General features: G+C 54.4%; 1 protein-coding gene across 3 annotated transcripts in view; it reads left to right on the forward strand.

The window, feature by feature from the left end:
- The window catches only part of SPATA13 (spermatogenesis associated 13), a 264,723-nt gene extending 247,537 nt beyond the window's left edge, over positions 1-17,186 (forward strand). For all 3 annotated transcript variants that reach the window (XM_029210021.1, XM_029210022.1, XM_029210023.1), the window contains 9 exons: positions 42-178; positions 1,244-1,423; positions 1,702-1,887; positions 3,204-3,383; positions 5,063-5,295; positions 8,653-8,782; positions 10,509-10,881; positions 11,315-11,389; positions 13,192-17,186. In XM_029210021.1, the coding sequence (XP_029065854.1) occupies positions 42-178; positions 1,244-1,423; positions 1,702-1,887; positions 3,204-3,383; positions 5,063-5,295; positions 8,653-8,782; positions 10,509-10,881; positions 11,315-11,389; positions 13,192-13,370 (1,673 nt within the window). In that variant the 3' untranslated portion in view covers positions 13,371-17,186. The remainder of the gene's footprint in view (positions 1-41; positions 179-1,243; positions 1,424-1,701; positions 1,888-3,203; positions 3,384-5,062; positions 5,296-8,652; positions 8,783-10,508; positions 10,882-11,314; positions 11,390-13,191) is intronic.
- Positions 17,187-17,205: the final 19 nt, after the last annotated feature.

The raw sequence follows: 17,205 nt of genomic DNA on the forward strand, positions 1-17,205 counted from the left end.
CTCCCTCTCCCTCTCCCTCTCCCTCTCCCTCTCTCTCTCAGTTTCTTCTGATGGCGGTGCGGAGTCATCTGCCCTAGCGGATGACAATGGCAGCGAGGAGGACTACAGCTATGAAGACCTCTGTCGGGCCAACCCCCGGTACCTGCAGCCGGGTGGGGAGCAGCTGGCCATCAACGAGGTACTGGGCTTAATTCCACACGGCAGCAGCCAGCGCAGGAGGCCCGGTTTTCAGGGCCCGGAACCCACTCGTACTTTGCTCTCTGATTATTTCTTAGTGAACGTATGCTAAAACCTAGAATTCTGGTTAGAAAGCCAGTATGGTTTTCTTGCATTTTCAAGGTTGAATTATGTGATTTAGTGTCGCAGGTAACTAACTAAAGACATCCCTCCCGGTCAGAGCGGCCATCCTTATGCGTGGAGAGGGCTTCTCAGTTCAGGATATGCCTTCCCTACATTTGTTATAAAAAATCTAGGAGGGGAACGTTAGTTACCGTCCACATTTTAGCAAACACTCTGAGACTAAGGCTGAACGACTTGCTAGCAGACGGCAGAGCTGAACTTAACCACGTGTTTCTCACCACGGATCTGGGCTTCTCCCCGCCCCTCTCCATCTTTAGGCCTTTTTACAGAAGTCTTTCCAGAAGGCGCCTCTAGCCTTTGGAGCTCATGAACAGAGCACGTGGAGTGTAACTTCTCTGGCAACATCACCAGTTGTTGCTATAGGATCCACGGTGTCCCCATGACATCCCGGGAGCTGAGTGGTTGCACGGCCCTCAGCCCCTACAGCCGGCTTACAGACGAGCTTAAGTTACCTGCTGAATATCTAGACGTCACGCTGTGTGCTCTTTAATTGCAGTAAACAACACAGTGAGATGCAGAGTCTGCTAAGATTGTGAGGAAAGAACGGAGAGCAGGTTCTGGGTGACGCGTGAGGGGCTTGCAGGAAAGGGTGTGCTGACCTTTGACGGCTCGGCTCCAGGACGTCTAGTTTGGCTGCTCAGAAGCCCTTTCCAGGGCGAAGCGTCCAGATAGTCACACTTGCTGGATGACTGATGCCCAGATGAGTGGACCTGGGGGTTCCTTTAAGAGCACAGGAGGGATGCCCGCCCGGTACTTCTCCCCATCCCTGTCGTGTGACCCCACACGCTGAGCATCGGCTGAGCGCCATCGGCGTGAACACTCGGGGGCCGGGCGAGCTCAGGGTCCCCGCGCTCCGCGCTGAGCGCCCGCCTCTGCATTCTAGCTGATCAGCGATGGCAGCGTGGTCTGCGCCGAGGCCCTGTGGGACCACGTGACCATGGACGAGCAGGAGCTGGGCTTCAAGGCCGGTGACGTCATCCAGGTCCTGGAAGCCTCCCACAAGGACTGGTGGTGGGGCCGCAGCGCGGACAGGGAGGCCTGGTTCCCCGCCAGCTTCGTCCGAGTGAGTGTCTTCCTGCCTCTGGGGCCTCAGGGGCAAGAGCCACTGTCCCCTCGTCATCCTTTGAACCAGACCTCCTAGAGGCTGGGGTGTGGGAAGGGAGAATTCCCACCGGGGTCAGCGGGGCGGCTGGCGCCGCCGCTGCGTTTGCGATGCTCAGCTCGGCCGTGCGTGCCCGGCGCGCCCCTCCCCCCGCTACCCTCCTCACCGTCCCCGGGGAGTGGAAACCGGGGGCGGGCCGGGTGCCGCCCCGCTGACCTGTGCCCTGCGTGTGACCGCAGCTGCGGGTCAACCAGGAGGAGCTGGCGGAGGGCTCCAGCGGCACCCCGGGCGAGGAGCCGGTGGAGGACGCGGGCCGGGGCCGCCACAAGCACCCCGAGAGCAAGCAGCAGATGCGGACCAACGTCATCCAGGAGATCATGGACACCGAGCGGGTATACATCAAGCACCTCCGGGACATCTGCGAGGTGAGCTTGGGGGCCTCGTGGCTCCGCGTGCCGTGCCGTGTGGCCGCTCCGCGCCCAGCCAGACCCTCTGCGCACGCGTGTTCCTGGAGCCCCGTCGCCACCCCCGCCTGTGGTCCCTGTACAGGCCACTCGCTCACCAGATGCTGGTCCACCCCGGGCAGCGTGAGCGGCCGGCCGTCTTCAGGGTGAGATGTGGCGACCTCCTTGCGGGACTTAGCTGCCACGGGTACTCAGAGGGAGTGACATTCAGGGGAGGCGGCACCTGTAAGTGAGACCCAGCTGACTGCGAAGAACCGAAGGTTTGTCACCGTCCACCAGCCACTGCCTCTCATCTCTGGCGCACAGCGAGACCCCGAGTCATGCAGATGCGGGCGTCTGGCGACGTCCCGGGCTCTGTCCTGCAGGGTCTGGGGTCCCGCTCAGCAGCCGAGTCTCTCCCCTGTGGTGTTTTCAATTCTGTGGATTCTGTAGAGCGTTTCCCTAGACCGTCGTGCGCCCCGCGGGTCACCCCGGCGTCCTGGCCGTGAGTGCTGGTGCCTGCGCCTTCCGTGCAGCTGCGAGGGTCCAGCAGGAGGCAGGCCAAGTGCGGGCCGCGCTCCCCCCGCCCCACTGACCCCCAGATGAGGACCCCCTGGCTTGGGCGTATTTGTGGCAGCCGTCTTGTTCCGTGTGAACCTGCAGTTGAGGGAGCTCCTCTGAAGTGGCATTTTAGGGAAACAGTCACTGCTGATACCTGTTGAGCACGACCGTGCCCTTCACCGGCTTAACTCGACCCCATGACACTCACGCGCCCCCATTACGGATGAGGAAGCCCAGACGTAAACCAGACCTGCTGGCCTATAGCCTGTTAAAATTCATCCCCAAGAGTCAGTGGTCTGTGTTTTACCGTATAGTCAGTTCAGTCTGTGTAATTACGCGGTGCCCATCTGGGCATAATTGTTACACGTTTTTATGGCCTTTCCTTCCTACCCCCGTATCCTACCCAAGCCGCGTACAAGCAGGGCATTGGGCGTAGAGAATTAGTGGTGCTCCGATTAGGCCTCAGATTAGATGTCTACGGACCTGTGTTGTTTCCTGTAGAAACTGGGTGACGGTGGAACCCTCAGCTAAGCCGTTCTTGGCTCTGGGCCGTGACAGTGAGCGTTGCTCCCTGAGCGGCTCAGCCAGCGATGGCATCTGTATTGGATAGGCCTTCTCGGCTGTGAAATGCACTTAGGAATGAGAGAATGGTTATCTTAAGAGTTTAGAAGAAGTGTGACAGTACCAATTTTTGAGCTCTAATATTTGAAACCGAGCATCACTTTCCTATTTTGTAGGGCTACATTCGACAGTGTCGCAAGCACACGGCGATGTTCACGGTCGCACAGCTCGCCACCATTTTTGGAAACATTGAAGATATTTACAAATTCCAAAGAAAGTTCCTGAAAGACCTTGAGAAACAATACAATCAAGAGGAACCTCACCTGAGTGAAATAGGGTCCTGCTTTCTTGAACATGTACGTCGCCCTCCACTTCTTACTGATAGCGTCCGGCTAACTCATTTTGAAATGTTTCTCGCTGAAGCGCAGGGGTCCTTTTTGTTTCGCTCCACTTTGTTTCATTTCTTCCTTTGTTCGCTAGATTAATTTCCTGCAGGACGGAGGCTAAGGGGACTGCTGTACGTGGTTGGTCTTTATCTGAGTGCCCCGAGTCCGTTATTTCAAAACCTTTTCCATTTTATGCAGCTTCGACTTAGGGGTTGTATTTGGGGTAGTTTCTAGTAGTACCTACCAGGTGTCTATTATATTAATAGGCAGCGTTGATCGCTGTGTTCGGGGCTGTATGCCAGCTCCCGTACTGCCGTGCCGCAGGCGTGATTATCTTCCCCACGTTCCAGATGCAGGAGCCAGGCTTCACCCAGAGAGTAAGTGACGCAGCGTCACACGTGAGTAATTGGCAGAAGTGGATTCAGGCCAGAGGCGTGCGGCTCTGGGACCCAAGCCTGTACCTGCCTCAGAACAGTCTCCTGATGCTGGGCTGAGCTCGCTCACTGGCGACTGACTGTCACTTTTGAACACAACAGATTTCAGAGCAAGAAGATTCCGTCCCCAGCCAGAAAGCCAGAATGGTCAGGGCGCAGTACCGGTGGTGCTAGCACCAGTGACCGGGCTAGTGTAGCACTCGCTCCTCTGGGCCCAGCAGCGCTACAGTGGCTGTGGAATGGGGGCCGGGCCGATCCTCGGGTGGACTGTCTTTAAACGGCTGGAGACGCTGTTGCTGGTGGCCGTCTCCAGCTGGAGGGGTGGGCCCGTGACGGCTCTGGGCCTGTTTGGGGCTTCGTAGGAGAACTGTTTGGCCAGGGCAGGAGGTTCACGGGAACAAGTCGTAGGAGAGAAGCTTCCAGGTCAGCCAAGGTGAGGCTGCAGAGTGGCACGCGGATCTTGCTGTGGAGGACAGGAGAGCCTAGCTTGGGGACAGAGGTGTCACTGCTTCTGGGGAAACAGGGAGGTGGGCCTGGGCGAGGGTGACAGCATCAGGGACGCAGAAAGAGGGGTTTGGCTGGAGAGGTGGTGAGCCAGAGGACAGCCAGGTATAAACTGGGGTAGGACCCAGGCCGAAGACACCGCAGCTGCGGGCAGGTGGACCTGTGTGAAGGAGGCGGCCTTGGGGCTGAGGAGCCTCAGGGGGCTGGGAGGGGCCCCCTCGGAATCCCGGGGGGTGGGGCAGCCTGGAGGAGGAGGGGGGAGGGGAGGAGGAGGGGGGAGGGGAGGAGGTGGCCCCTACGTGGATGGCAGGTGGCAGGGTGGGAAGGAGACCTGTGACCAGGAGATGGGGCTTTGCACCCACCTGCCCAGGAGAGGAGAAAGGACAGGCGGCAGCCAGGCGCAGGGACAGCACCTCCCTCTTCTCCTGGATCAGGCGACACAGGGGGTGACACAGAGGGTGCCGCTCCCCAGGGCGGCCTGTGCGCCCGACACGCCCTTTCAGGGTCTGTGGAAGGGGCCTGGCGTGGGCCGGGACTCTGCGTCCTCGGCAGCCTCTCCCTCCACCCCCAGGGTCTGGACGTGGCCCCTTCCCACGGGGCCCCCTGTCCAGGAACCTCCCTGGGGGTGGGGGGGGAGGCGCTGGGTGTTGTCCATCCTCGTCACGGTCCAGAGCCGCCCTGTCCTGACAGAGCTGTGCCCCCGCTTCCCAGCAAGAAGGCTTCGCCATCTACTCCGAGTACTGCAACAACCACCCGGGCGCCTGCGCCGAGCTGGCGGGCCTGATGAAGCAGGGCCGCTACCGACACTTCTTCGAGGCCTGCCGCCTGCTCCAGCAGATGATCGACATCGCCATTGACGGCTTCCTGCTGACGCCCGTGCAGAAGATCTGCAAGTACCCGCTGCAGCTGGCCGAGCTGCTCAAGTACACCGCGCGGGAGCACAGGTGAGGCAGCCGCGTGAAGCTGCCGCAGGGCGCCTGGGGGCGGGTGCAGGGGAGGGGCTTCCCCTGGATGCCGGCACGCGGGGGGCGGGACGGGGGCCGGAGGCGGGGCGGCGTGCAGCGGGGGGCGGGGTGGGGGGGCAGCGAGCAGTGGGGCGCGGGGCAGCGGTGACAGGGCGGGGGCGGGGGGCGGGGAGGGCTGCGGTGCCCTCCTGGTGCTCTCAGTCAGCTGTCGGGAAGACGGTTCCAGGTCGTTTAGAAAGTTTAAGGTTGTTAACTACTGAAATGGGGTCATTGAAGAGCCTCCCGAATATCCATTTCTAGAGAGATTAGAAAATAAGAATTAATTCTTAAAGCGTGTCATGAGCAGGTGGGGGATTTTTATTGTGTTGTCTGTCATTATAATTGACATGTGTTTTATAAATACTCTTTTGTAGCTACTCAGTAGTGAATAAAAACAATTTAAAAAAATAGACTGGTGTGAATACAGTTTCAGAAATATTTTCTTTCCTCTTATTTATCCTTAAGATATTTCAGGCCAGCTCACCCTCAGAGCGGTACAGTCAGCCCTTGGTATCCGAGGAGATTGGCTTCAGGGCCCCTGGACACTAAAATCTGAGGATGCTCAAGTCCCTTATAGAAAATGGCTCAGTGTTTACATGTAACCCGTGCGCAGCTTTCCACGTAGTTTACCCCCTCTCTGGATTACTCCTGATACCTAGTGCGATGTAAATAGTTATAAATACGATTTAAATGCTGTGTAAGTAGTTACTGGCCTGTGGCAAATTCAAGTTTTGCTCTTTGGAGCTTTCTGGGATCTTTTTCCCAAATATTTTCAATCTGCGGTTGGTTGAATCACGGATGCAGAACCCCTAGGTGTGCAGGGCTGGCTGTGTTATATGCTGGAACAAAAAGTTCCTTCACAGAGGGGTGAGGACACAGAAAAATTTGAACTCTGAAACAGAGCAGGGAGTCTCAAGGCTGTACTGTAGTGTGTGGGCTCCACTGGGGGGACACATCCTCCTGAGATCCTGTTGGGCTCTGAGCCCTTTCTGGTCCGGCTCGGTGCTTGTTCTGTCTCCTGATCCCATCCACCCTGTTCCCTCTGGCTCTGAGCATAGGGCTTCTCGTCATGGTTACCTGAATGCTCCATCTCCCTTTGGGGCTTACTTTGTGAATTCTTCTGAGGGACCCAAAAATATTGACCTCTGCTTACCGAGTAGCAACTCATCGCTTCCCCGCATGCACAGAACCACATCTGATCGTGCTGTGATTGTACGTGAGCTGTCATCCATCATGTGTTGGAGCAGGCCTGCCCCCTCTCTGAGATGTGAGGAAGGGTCTCCACCGCAGGGCCCCTTTCGCCGGCAGCCGTGGGGTCCTCGCTGTGTTCTCAGCAGACCACGACTGGCCAGTGGGGACGCAGCCGTCGTCCAGCAAGGCTTTAGAACAAAGCTTTTTGTTTTCGATGAGAACCAGACCTCATCCGTGACATCCGTGTCACGGCACAGAGCTTTCACTCCACCTGCGGCCCTTGGAAGGACAGTCTTGAAGGGGTCTAGTGAGAAAAGGGAGCGGGGAGAAATCGTGCCCAGAGGAAATCCGCTGCAGCACACGGCACGGCTCTGGGTTTCAACATCTAACTGTTGCCCCGAGAGCAGTGGGATTCTCCACGGCAGCGCCTGCTCCGGAGGATGCGGGGGACGGGTCATTCTTCTGTCCTCTGCGCCTGGACTCCTGCGGAGAGACGGGGCTGGGACAGGGGTCTTTTCGCAATTAGATCGGAAGGTCGAAAGAAAGAGCTGGGTCGCTAAACAATATACGCAGATGATGATGTTAGTTTCAAGAATTAAGGTGAAAGGAATAAGAGAAAGGAGTTGATTGAAATAGATAAAAGGAAAGAGCTATGTTTTTCTTTTTCTGATGGAAAAATCAGAAAACTTGGACAGAAAGAAAATAGCAAAGTCAAGCGAGTCACAAATTTGAAGACATTTTTTAAAAAATAAAAAGTCATCGTGATGAGGAACCTGAGAAAATAAATAAGCAAATCAAGAAGCAGAACATCTCGAAAGACAAGGAAGCTACGCCAGGAGTGTCCTCATCACCGTCAGCACTTAGTTTCCCTCTTTTAAGGGCGTTTTTCACTATGAGGCATCCGCATAGCCTGATTGTTTCAAAACAAATCATTTTAAAAGAAATGACAAAAAGCCCGTTTCCTCGTCTGAAGTAAAACAAAACGAAATGTTTTAAAAAACCATTACACTCTCCCTCTTTCCTGGAATTGTACAGAAAAACTTGTGGGGAAAACGTACAATTCTTTTGCACACTTTCTTCATTGCTGGAGCCCTTTCTGAGGGGGTGTTTGCTCCCAGTATTTTGGCAGCCCCTGTGTGTCACTTTGTTCTTCTTTTCTGCTCCGCTTCTGTCTGCAGACAGTGGGGTCTGGTCTGTCCAGGAATGGGGTAGCGGGGATGCCCAGGGACCCCCCGGGAGTGGAGATGAGCGGTGTTTGGTACATAGGCAGCAGAGTCTGCTCCCAAGGCTTTTTTCCTGGCTGTGCAGGAGGACTGCAATCCAGTCCACCTGAGACCCAGAGGCTCTGTGTGTCCTGGAAGACACAGGAAAGTGTGGGGAAGAAAAAAAAGACTTAGCTCATTAGCTGGGCAACCGGTTTACGTGTCCCTGAATTGTTAACGTGAAGCGAGACTTGAACGTAAACGTTTCCGGCCCCAGACACACTCTCTGGCAGCCTGTGTGCAGATCGGAGCTTCAGTTTTCCTGGTGCCTCCAGGGTTAGAGGAGCTGCTGGGGGAGACATGTGAGTCTGATTTGACTGTGGCCGGTAGAAAGCACCAGAAGTAAAGCTGCGTGGATGAGGGAAATGTCGTGTCCGCAGTTACGTAACTCACTTGTGTCCTCCCCTCCTTTCCTGACTCAGAGCAAATCACCCCTCTTGAGAATGGGTGGGGATCATTAAAGTACTTTATATGGCAGAACTAGCTCTATGAGGATTAGAGCAATAACAGAGGCCTGTCTTTTCTTTATTAATGAAAATAATCCGTCATCACTGTGACTAAAACTTATTTCTTGTGACCTTTGCTTCATTTCACTGTGGCTTCTGGGAAACGAACGACAACATTCTTATTCCACAGAATTCTGGGTGGCATTCGGTCGGCTCCCTTAACCTCTGCGAACTGTAGCCTATTCACGAAGGAACAAGGGAAGGGGAACAATGGCTGTTGTTTAAAGGCCATCTTGTCTAGACTGTCAGTGCACAGTCACAGATGGAATGTATTATTTCGTAGGTCCTCATTTGCAAGGTGCCCATTACGTGGTTAAAATTAACCCCTCACTTTGCAGCGATTACAGGAACATAAAGGCAGCGTACGAGGCCATGAAGAACGTCGCCTGTTTGATCAATGAGCGAAAACGCAAGCTGGAAAGCATAGACAAGATAGCACGGTGGCAGGTGTCCATCGTGGGCTGGGAGGTACGTGGAAGCCCACCCCCTACCTGTGGTCCATCGTGGGCGCGGGGCACCTGGGAACCCTCCCCGCTCAGCGCCCATCTCGACCCACACACCCCCGACCTGTGGTCGTCTAAGGCGACGGCCCACTTTGTGTCCCGTGATTGGCGCCCTGTGCTCTTGGCTTTAATGGCATGATATTTTGATGCACACTGTTAAAGCTAGCAGTCAAACGCTTTACCCTCCACCTCCTCCAGGGAGTGCTCTGAAGAGCGTCTGTGACCAATTTGTTGCGTACAGCCTGTCTCTCCTGCTTGACTGTGGGCTCCGTGAGAGCAGCTGGAGAACCCTCAGAGTGCAGGTTATGTCATGGTGGGAGTGTGACTCCTGTATGATCTGGGCGAGGTTGATAATCCATCTGTATGATGGGGAGGGAAACATTACCTATCTCGTAGGGCTGTTGTGAGGATCGCGTAAGACGGTGCCACGGAGCACTTGATACACAGCCTGTGGCGATGGCCTAGTGGCGCACACGTACACACACGCTTTTATTTATTAAAACAGCAGTGACAGTAGCTAGCGCTTGTACTGTGTTCACACATGCCTGGCACTGGTCTGAGTCGTTTAAATATGTGAACTCATTTAACCCTCTCAATAGTCCTATGAAGTAGGAACTATTATTACCCCATTTAACAGATGGGGAAACTGAAGCACAGAAAGGTGAGGGAGCAGAATGGGACCCACGGACCACTGCACCTGAGGCCGTCACCGAGGACAATAGCCCACGTTGTTCAGATGGCTTTCAGACACAGGAAGGGCCATCCTGCATCAGATCAATTGGTCAGAGCTCACTCTCCCCAAGGATTGTGAAAGTTTGGATGGAGAGGTTAGGTTTTTAACTAAAGCAGGTGACAGCAGTGAGCACTGGAGAGAAATACTCTTCTTTCAAGGCCCTCATGGACTCTGGGAGTTCAGATGGGACCTTGGGGTCCGTGGATCTGAGTCTCCTGTGAGCCAAGAACCCAGGGCACAGAATCGCTGTAGGCAAGTAAATAGAAAAGCTCTTTCAGAGTCGAGATCTTTTGCCTCCAAAAACTATTGTGTATAACCGGGACTAGAGGAGGGTAAAATCTTACAATCAAAAGGCCAGTCTCATAGCAGATACCACAAAGTTACACTGGATCAGAGCCGACCTAAATATTGCAGAAGGGTGTTTCTCCTCCTGTTCTTGGATTCTGACATTTAGGGGATAACTTCTTGTCAGAAGTTTACCAATTTCTTGCTGGCAGCTTGCCATCTGGCCTCTTGTTTCCAAGACCCTGAGCTAGTTATGCCGGGGAGCTGCATAGAAGCCCCCCGAGTCTGCAGCACTGAGTCCCTAGCCACAGGGGGTCTCCTTGTTCCCGGGGGTCGGTCCAGGCCAGCTGCCATTTCGGATCCTGATTGGATCCCACCCATCCAGAATTTTTCACCAGATCTTTCTGATAAGGGAGACCCCTCAGGTAACATAGGGGCTCGATCACATTTTCCCATGGAATAGGGAAAAGAGAGAAGAGTTTTCCTGCCCAAGGAGGCTGACGGCCGAGGTCTGACCGGCCTTTGAGGCCTTGCCCTGCGTGTGGCCCTCGTGTAACTGGCCCGCCCGTGGGGATTCGTGCCAGGGCCTTCCCCCCCCAGCTCCACCCGATGCCCGGTACCCTAAGACCTCGTGTCGGGGCACCTCAGGACATGTGTCCACCCTTCCCTCCAGGGCCAGGACATCCTCGAGCGCAGCTCGGAGCTGATCCACTCCGGGGAGCTGACCAGGGTCACCCGGCAGGGCAAGAGCCAGCAGCGGACGTTCTTCCTGTTTGACCACCAGCTGGTGGCCTGCAAGAAAGACCTGCTGCGGAGGGACGTGCTCTACTACCGCGGCAGCACAGACATGGACGCCGTGGAACTCGTGGACCTGGAGGACGGCCGCGACGGTGCCCGCACCCTCGGCGTCAGAAACGCCTTCAAGCTGGTCAGCAGGACGGGTGATGAGGCGCACCTGTTCTGTGCCAAGAAGCCTGAGGACAAGGCACGGTGGCTGCAGGCCTGCAGGGACGAGCGCAGGCGGGTGCAGGAGGACCGGGCGATGGGTGAGCCCTGGGGTCTCGGCCCTTCCCCTGCCTCTCCCGGTTCACCCCCCGCGGGGAAAAGACCAGGGAACTGCAGGTCCTGATATTCCTAAACCTGCTTACAAGACCAACAGGGACAGGTGTGCCGTGGGTCCTATTGTTGGACCCATTTCACAGATGAGGAAACTGAGGCTGAAGGCACCAGCCCACTCTTAGAAGGCGGGTTGTCACTCTTCACGTGTCCCGGTAGGGAGAATGGTGGTGTGGCCATCCTGGTGATAATCCTCCTCCTTCTCCACCCTCTTCAACCCCTTATACTTACTTCCTGAAGGATTAAGGCTCTTTGCTTTGGGTTATGGAGCAGACCTCAGGGTTAATGTGGGTTCGGTGCAGGTTTTATTCTGAAACGTTTTCACTTGTTTTGAATACATATCACATTTGTTTCTAAATACAGGAATGGAAATTTCAGAAAATCAGAAGAAACTTGCCATGTTAAATGCTCAAAAGGCAGGACATGGAAAGTCAAAAGGTAAATTTTGAAGAACGTTTTTCACACCTCTTCAGTGTGTGTATGTCAGTACTGGAATTAAAATGGGGAGAAACGCCCAAAGCTGTTAGGTGTGACCGACTCTTAGTGAAGGAGAGAAGTGTGTGTAAAACAAGATGATAGTTCAGAGCAGCGGACGGTTTACAAACCAAATCTGCATTTGGTTCTGCACCTGCTTTAGTGCGTGCTTCCGTTTGAAGAGGAGTCTGTACAAGGTGTTTGACTTGGGGCCGAGGAGCTTCTAGACCCCCCTGCCCTGCCCTCTGAGCTTCCCCCCTGCGGAGGGAGGGATTATCCATCCACAGGCCAACCAGCCCAGGAGTCTCGGGCATGTGAGGAGGAAATCTCCAACCCCAGACTGCTTGTCAGCTGAAGGCATGTCCTAGTTCAGATGAGAAAAAAGATGTGAAAGTTCACTGTGTCAAGCAGGGAGCGAAAGCAAAAGAAGATCCTCTGGCTTCTTTAGAGCCTGGATTCTCTACCCCACAGGCACATTCTGTGGGAATGACCTGGGCAGCTCTTACAAAATACCAAGGCCCGGGACACGGACCCCAGAGTCCACACATGCATAGTACAAATATTCTAGCCCAACAGAAATGAAACAGTAAGGGTTCTTATTCCAAAACGACATGTTGTATTTCTGCAAACTTTATTCACGTGAAATTTATCCCATTGGGTATTTTCCTACCCGAAAATGCAAAAACAAGGAGCAGTTGAGCCCAGGACTGATGGGCCGAGAAGAATTTATTACCAGAACAGCATGTAGCAAAGCCCTGCTTCCCCTGCTCAAATGCAGAATTCCCTGCCGCCACCCCCCCCCCCCCCCCCCACGCTAAGTTAACGGATATCTTCAAGGCAGAAAATCTCATTTTAAGTATTTCTTGCATCTCCACTTTGGATGGCAGGTGACTGGTAAATACCAGTTTATTGGGATCCACTAGTTCCCGTCCATATCTTCCAAGGATCACTGGCTCAGCGGCCAGGCAGCTAGTTTGAAGGAGCTCTCATGCTTCTGGGGGTCACCTGTCCTGCACTTTCCATGCGTTCTCCCATGTCATCCTCTCTGCCGCCCTGGAAGAGGAGGAGAGCCTTGTGGCAGGTCAGGGGCAGGGAGGGATTGTGGACGGAGGCCTCTCTTCTTCCCAAACTCCCACTCTCTCCTCTCTCCATGCTGACTTTCACAGTCAGCGCGTGGTCTTGTAGCTAATTTAACACAGCTTTCTGACCGCCTGTGCACAGGTTTTATATGCCAGCTGCAAAGAAACAGTGTTGGTTGATTCGATGAGGTGTCAGGGCACTACTCTAGGCACGTTACTTACATTCACTCATTTAATTCTCATAACAACCCAGTGGGCACCGTTACCCCGTCTTAGACATTGGAAAACTGAGGCTCAGAGGAACCAAATCATTGCATCCCGTAAGTGGCAAGCAGTGTGAGCTCCAGGCTCTCATAGAAGGCACGCCACTGCTTCTCATCCCACACAGACATCCAGATCCAGTCCTGCCGGTGAAATTTACACAGTGGCCCTGGGTTTCTGTTTCCTTCCCGGTCACTTGGCTGTCACGGTACTGTCCTGGGAGGGTTTTAAGTGAGGATTCAGTGCGGTAGTCTGTGTCCCGATCGGCACACAGGGTCTGAGTGTGTCAGGATGGCCGTTCGGGGCCCCTCTGGGGGAGGTGACTGGAGGGTCGGCCTGGGGCGTGGGGACCGGCACTTGCTTTTCCCTTTGGGCTGCGGCCGGCGCTGAGTCCGTGGCCCTCTGCCCTCCCCACCCCTGCATCAGGCTACAGTGGAGGATGCCCCTCGGCCCCCCCGCTCCAGAGCCTGCGGCCGGTCCACCAGCGCCACGTCACCGTGCCCGCCAGCCTGCCGCAACAGCAGGTGTTCGCCCTGGCGGAGCCCAAGAGGAAGCCGTCGCTGTTCTGGCACACCTTCAACAAGCTCACCCCCTTCAGGAAGTGACGCGGGGACCGGGGAGAGGGGCCCCCGTGCCCCTCCTGGGCCCCATCCAAGGAGTCTACTCCGCACGTGGCACAGGGATCCGGTGCTGAAAACCTCTCCTGGGGACGCAGTGAGGAGGACCTGGCCTCGCCTGTGGTCACAGAGGCCCAGCTGCCTTCTCGGGAGGGAGGGGGGTCATGACGCACAGCTCCAGTGTCCCCTGGACCGCTCCCCGCCGTGAGCCCACCGAGGCGGCCGGCGCCGGGGAATCGGAGTGGGCTCTGGAGATGCTGGGCGAGGAGCCGGGAGCATCGCCGAGGAAGAGCTGCAGTCCAGGCCCCGGGAGGGGCTCCCCGAGGAGGATGGGCAGGGCCACTTTGCCTTCGGTCTTGAAGGGGAGGGGGAGTGCCGGGGTCACGGGGTGGCGGGCGGTGACCGCAGCCCCGTCGGGGCCCTGGGGTCCCCTGGCGTCTTCCTCATCCACGCAGTCGCCAAATGGTGGGCCGGCCTCTCCCGCAGGCTCCTGCGCACGTGGTCCAGGGCCCGCGGTGCACAGAGACCCATGCGCTCCATAGACGCCGTTGCTCTCAGGGGGCAGGGAGCCCGCTGCTGGCTTTGTACACTTGTCCCTGCCCGTGTGCCACTCCCCGAGCAGAAACCTGAGAAACTTCACGCGTGTGCACTTCAGTGGGAAAACCGGTTTCATTTCGTTTGAGGACGAAGTGAACGTGCAGATCTCCCAGTTGAAACGTGTCCTTAGAGCATCCGTGTGCCTGTTCCTCCCTCTGCCTCTGTCCTCGCCGATCAAGGGACAGTGACACGTACCTTCTTCCACTGAAAACCACGAGGCTCAAGGGTCCTGCTTCCTCCATGTTTGAAGCCAACTTTATCCCACGCCCCCGAGCAGTAGTGCCAGCCGTGCCATGATTAGCATGTCGACAGGTTTCTGAAGATAGGTTCCGTATGGAAGAGACCTCACGAAATAGATCCAGACTCAGAGAGCAGCCCGCTCTAGCGAAGGCCACGCGGCTGACGCCGGTCGGCAGCAACCTCCTTGCCTTTTCTCGATGGTAAATTTTGATGAAAATGGCTTTTAAACGTGCCGGGAGGAAACAGGCTCTGCCAGAGAGACACCTTTCCATTGACCTTATGTACCGGGCGGGGGTCCTGTTACATGTCTTGTGGTTTTCTACTCGGGAACCTCTTTTTGGTGTTGAAACCTCAAAAGTTCTCTTTTCTACCCAGTCCCTGCTTGAGAATAAACACACCTGTATGGTCCTAACAGAGGGGACACCTGAGACTCCAGGTGTGGGCCCCCTCCTCCTCACACCCAGAGCTGTTCCCGGGGGGCGGGGGGACCCAGGCGGTGCTGCCTCTGCGGACCTCGGGGCCCAGGTCCCGGCACGGAAGCCGCTTCTGTGAGGAAGCTCCTCGGGAGGTGCCGTGGGTCCGCGTGTGTGTGTGTGTTTCCTTTCTGAATAGACTTCTTAATTTCCGTTGCATTTATATAACTGACCTTTTTACTAACAAGACATAATGATACATTTTGAATACTATGCTTAATATGCCTCAGCGAACATTGTCGGACCTCTGTGCTAAACAGAGTTGTTTGTTTATACGGCAGTTGTGAACAGTTGGGTTGCTTTTTTTTTTTTTTTTTTTAATAGAATTACTTTGAGGAAGTAAAGAAAATCAGTTGCTCATGTTATATTTCCAGTGAGGACTCACCTCCAGTGCAGAAGCACCCAGAGGGCCCCCATCTCCCCCATTGTCCAGAGCACAGGGACAAAGGGCTGGACGTACTGTCGGCAGCCCTGGTCTGTCTCTCGGCCGAGCCCTGACTCCTGGCTCCCCCTTCCTCCCCTCAAGCTTCCCAACAGAGGAGCAGGAAGCATGGACACCAGGGCACGTGGTGACAGTCCCTTGGTCAGATGTCCATCCTAGGTGGCTCCTGCTTGGATTTCCAGGTGATTTGAAAACTGCTAAAATGCGTTTAAAAGGATAGAACGTCCTTTGTCCTCTTTAAGTCTGTGTGTCTAGCTTGGGTTTATTAGCAAATGCCTGCGTTCTCTACAGGGTAGATGGCTCGGTGTTCTGTTTTTACATTTGCAGAACTTCCTTCTTTTTTTTTTTTTTTGGCGGTACGCGGGCCTCTCACTGTTGTGGTCTCTCCCGTTGCGGAGCACAGGCTCCGGACGCGCAGGCTCAGCGGCCATGGCTCACGGGCCCAGCCGCTCCGCGGCATGTGGGATCCGCCCAGACCGGGGCACGAACCCGTGTCCCCTGCATCGGCAGGCGGACCCCCAACCACTGCGCCACCAGGGAAGCCCTGAACTTCCTTGTTGATTTCTCTCATGTTCCACTTGGAGAGAAAAAGAGAAAAAACGAAGAGACTCCCTGTACAGGTTGTGTATGAATTTCACTGGGAATCTCGCTTTCTCTGTCTTTTTCTCTTTTTAACACTACACTGCGTGGTATCGGTGGCCCACGCCCCCCCCCCCAAATAAAGATGGCATAAGATTTTGATGAATTTCACTTACTCTATCATGTTTCAGAGTTTGCCAACTCTGTTGAAAGACCTTTGAAATGGCCTCAGGTCCAAAGCAGCCTTCTCGGTTTTTGATGATGCCTACCTAACATGTATAACAACCTTGCAGTAGATTGTAAGCAGTCGTACAACAGAATATCTGTGGAGTCCTGGAGAAATGGCATTCTTTGTCTTTGGCCTGCAAACTGGAAGAAGAGTGGCGGGGATTTGCCAGGGCTTTCCTGGGACACCTGTGTCTCTTGCTCTCGGTACATCTGATCTCTTCCCACCCCCTGCCGTAGACCTGATTTTGTAGTTGAAAACATTTCACCCCCATCTCCACATTCCTTCTGAATATCGTCGTGCCTTTTTATTCGTAATACGAGGACTGAGCTCCATGCCTGTTCAGAAAATCCCCTCAATCCTACATTGCTGTTGTCTAGACACAGAGCAAAAGTACATTTAATTCAAAACCTGTTTCACAATAGAAATCTTTTGTAAAAGCCACGCACCGGCATTTTATCGGTTGGGAATCTCTACGGGCCCAGACTGCTGATTCTCCTCAGTGCAGATCAACTTAGTCACCAAGCCAGGATAGAAAAACCCGACCACCTGAGTTAGGGAAGAAATCGCGGTGTAATATTTTGTTGAGGAGAGGAAAAACAGACGTGTCCCTCACAGTCCGGTGCCAACAAGCGTGGATAAATGTGGCTCACAGGCCAGGGATGCCAGGCACACATCGAGAAGGCCAGACTGCCCCAAAGCAGTTGTCCCTGTAATAAGCTTAGCCCGCAAGTTCTCCCTGTTAAAGTTTCACCTGGCAGGTGCTGCCCTTCTCGGGATGGATGCAGCGAAGGTGGAGTCCAAAAGATTCGGAAAATAATAAGTGGAAACTGTGATCTTGAAGAAAACAAACAAACCCAGGAGCATAAATATCGGATGCGTATTTAGTAACAACAAACTTAACATTACTGCCTTCAGTTGTTTATTAGGTATCTGACACTTGAATTTAGAAAATACTGTGACTGATTCTGTAGTTTACCAGTCGGTCTCTTTTCGTAAATATTAGTGTCCACAGTGTTTGACTTACCTGCTTCGCAAGGTGACCTGTTCCCTCAGTGCTAACTCCCTGGCATCAAGGTGACGTTGTCTGTATAGGTCGAGTGACAGCTTCCAGACTGACGGAGCGGCTGTTGACAGCTGGATTGGGTTGTGCAGGATCGCTGTAACGTGATACGTATTTTCTCTGAAGTTTTTGTAAAAAAAAAAAAAAAAAAATTTACAATGTTATTTGAATGATTTCTTGTAAATGCTGTGAATCTATATTTG

Source organism: Monodon monoceros, unplaced genomic scaffold, assembly GCF_005190385.1.
Source record: "Monodon monoceros isolate NGI ecotype Baffin Bay Population unplaced genomic scaffold, NGI_Narwhal_1 Super_Scaffold_8, whole genome shotgun sequence".
Classification (NCBI taxonomy): domain Eukaryota; kingdom Metazoa; phylum Chordata; class Mammalia; order Artiodactyla; family Monodontidae; genus Monodon; species Monodon monoceros.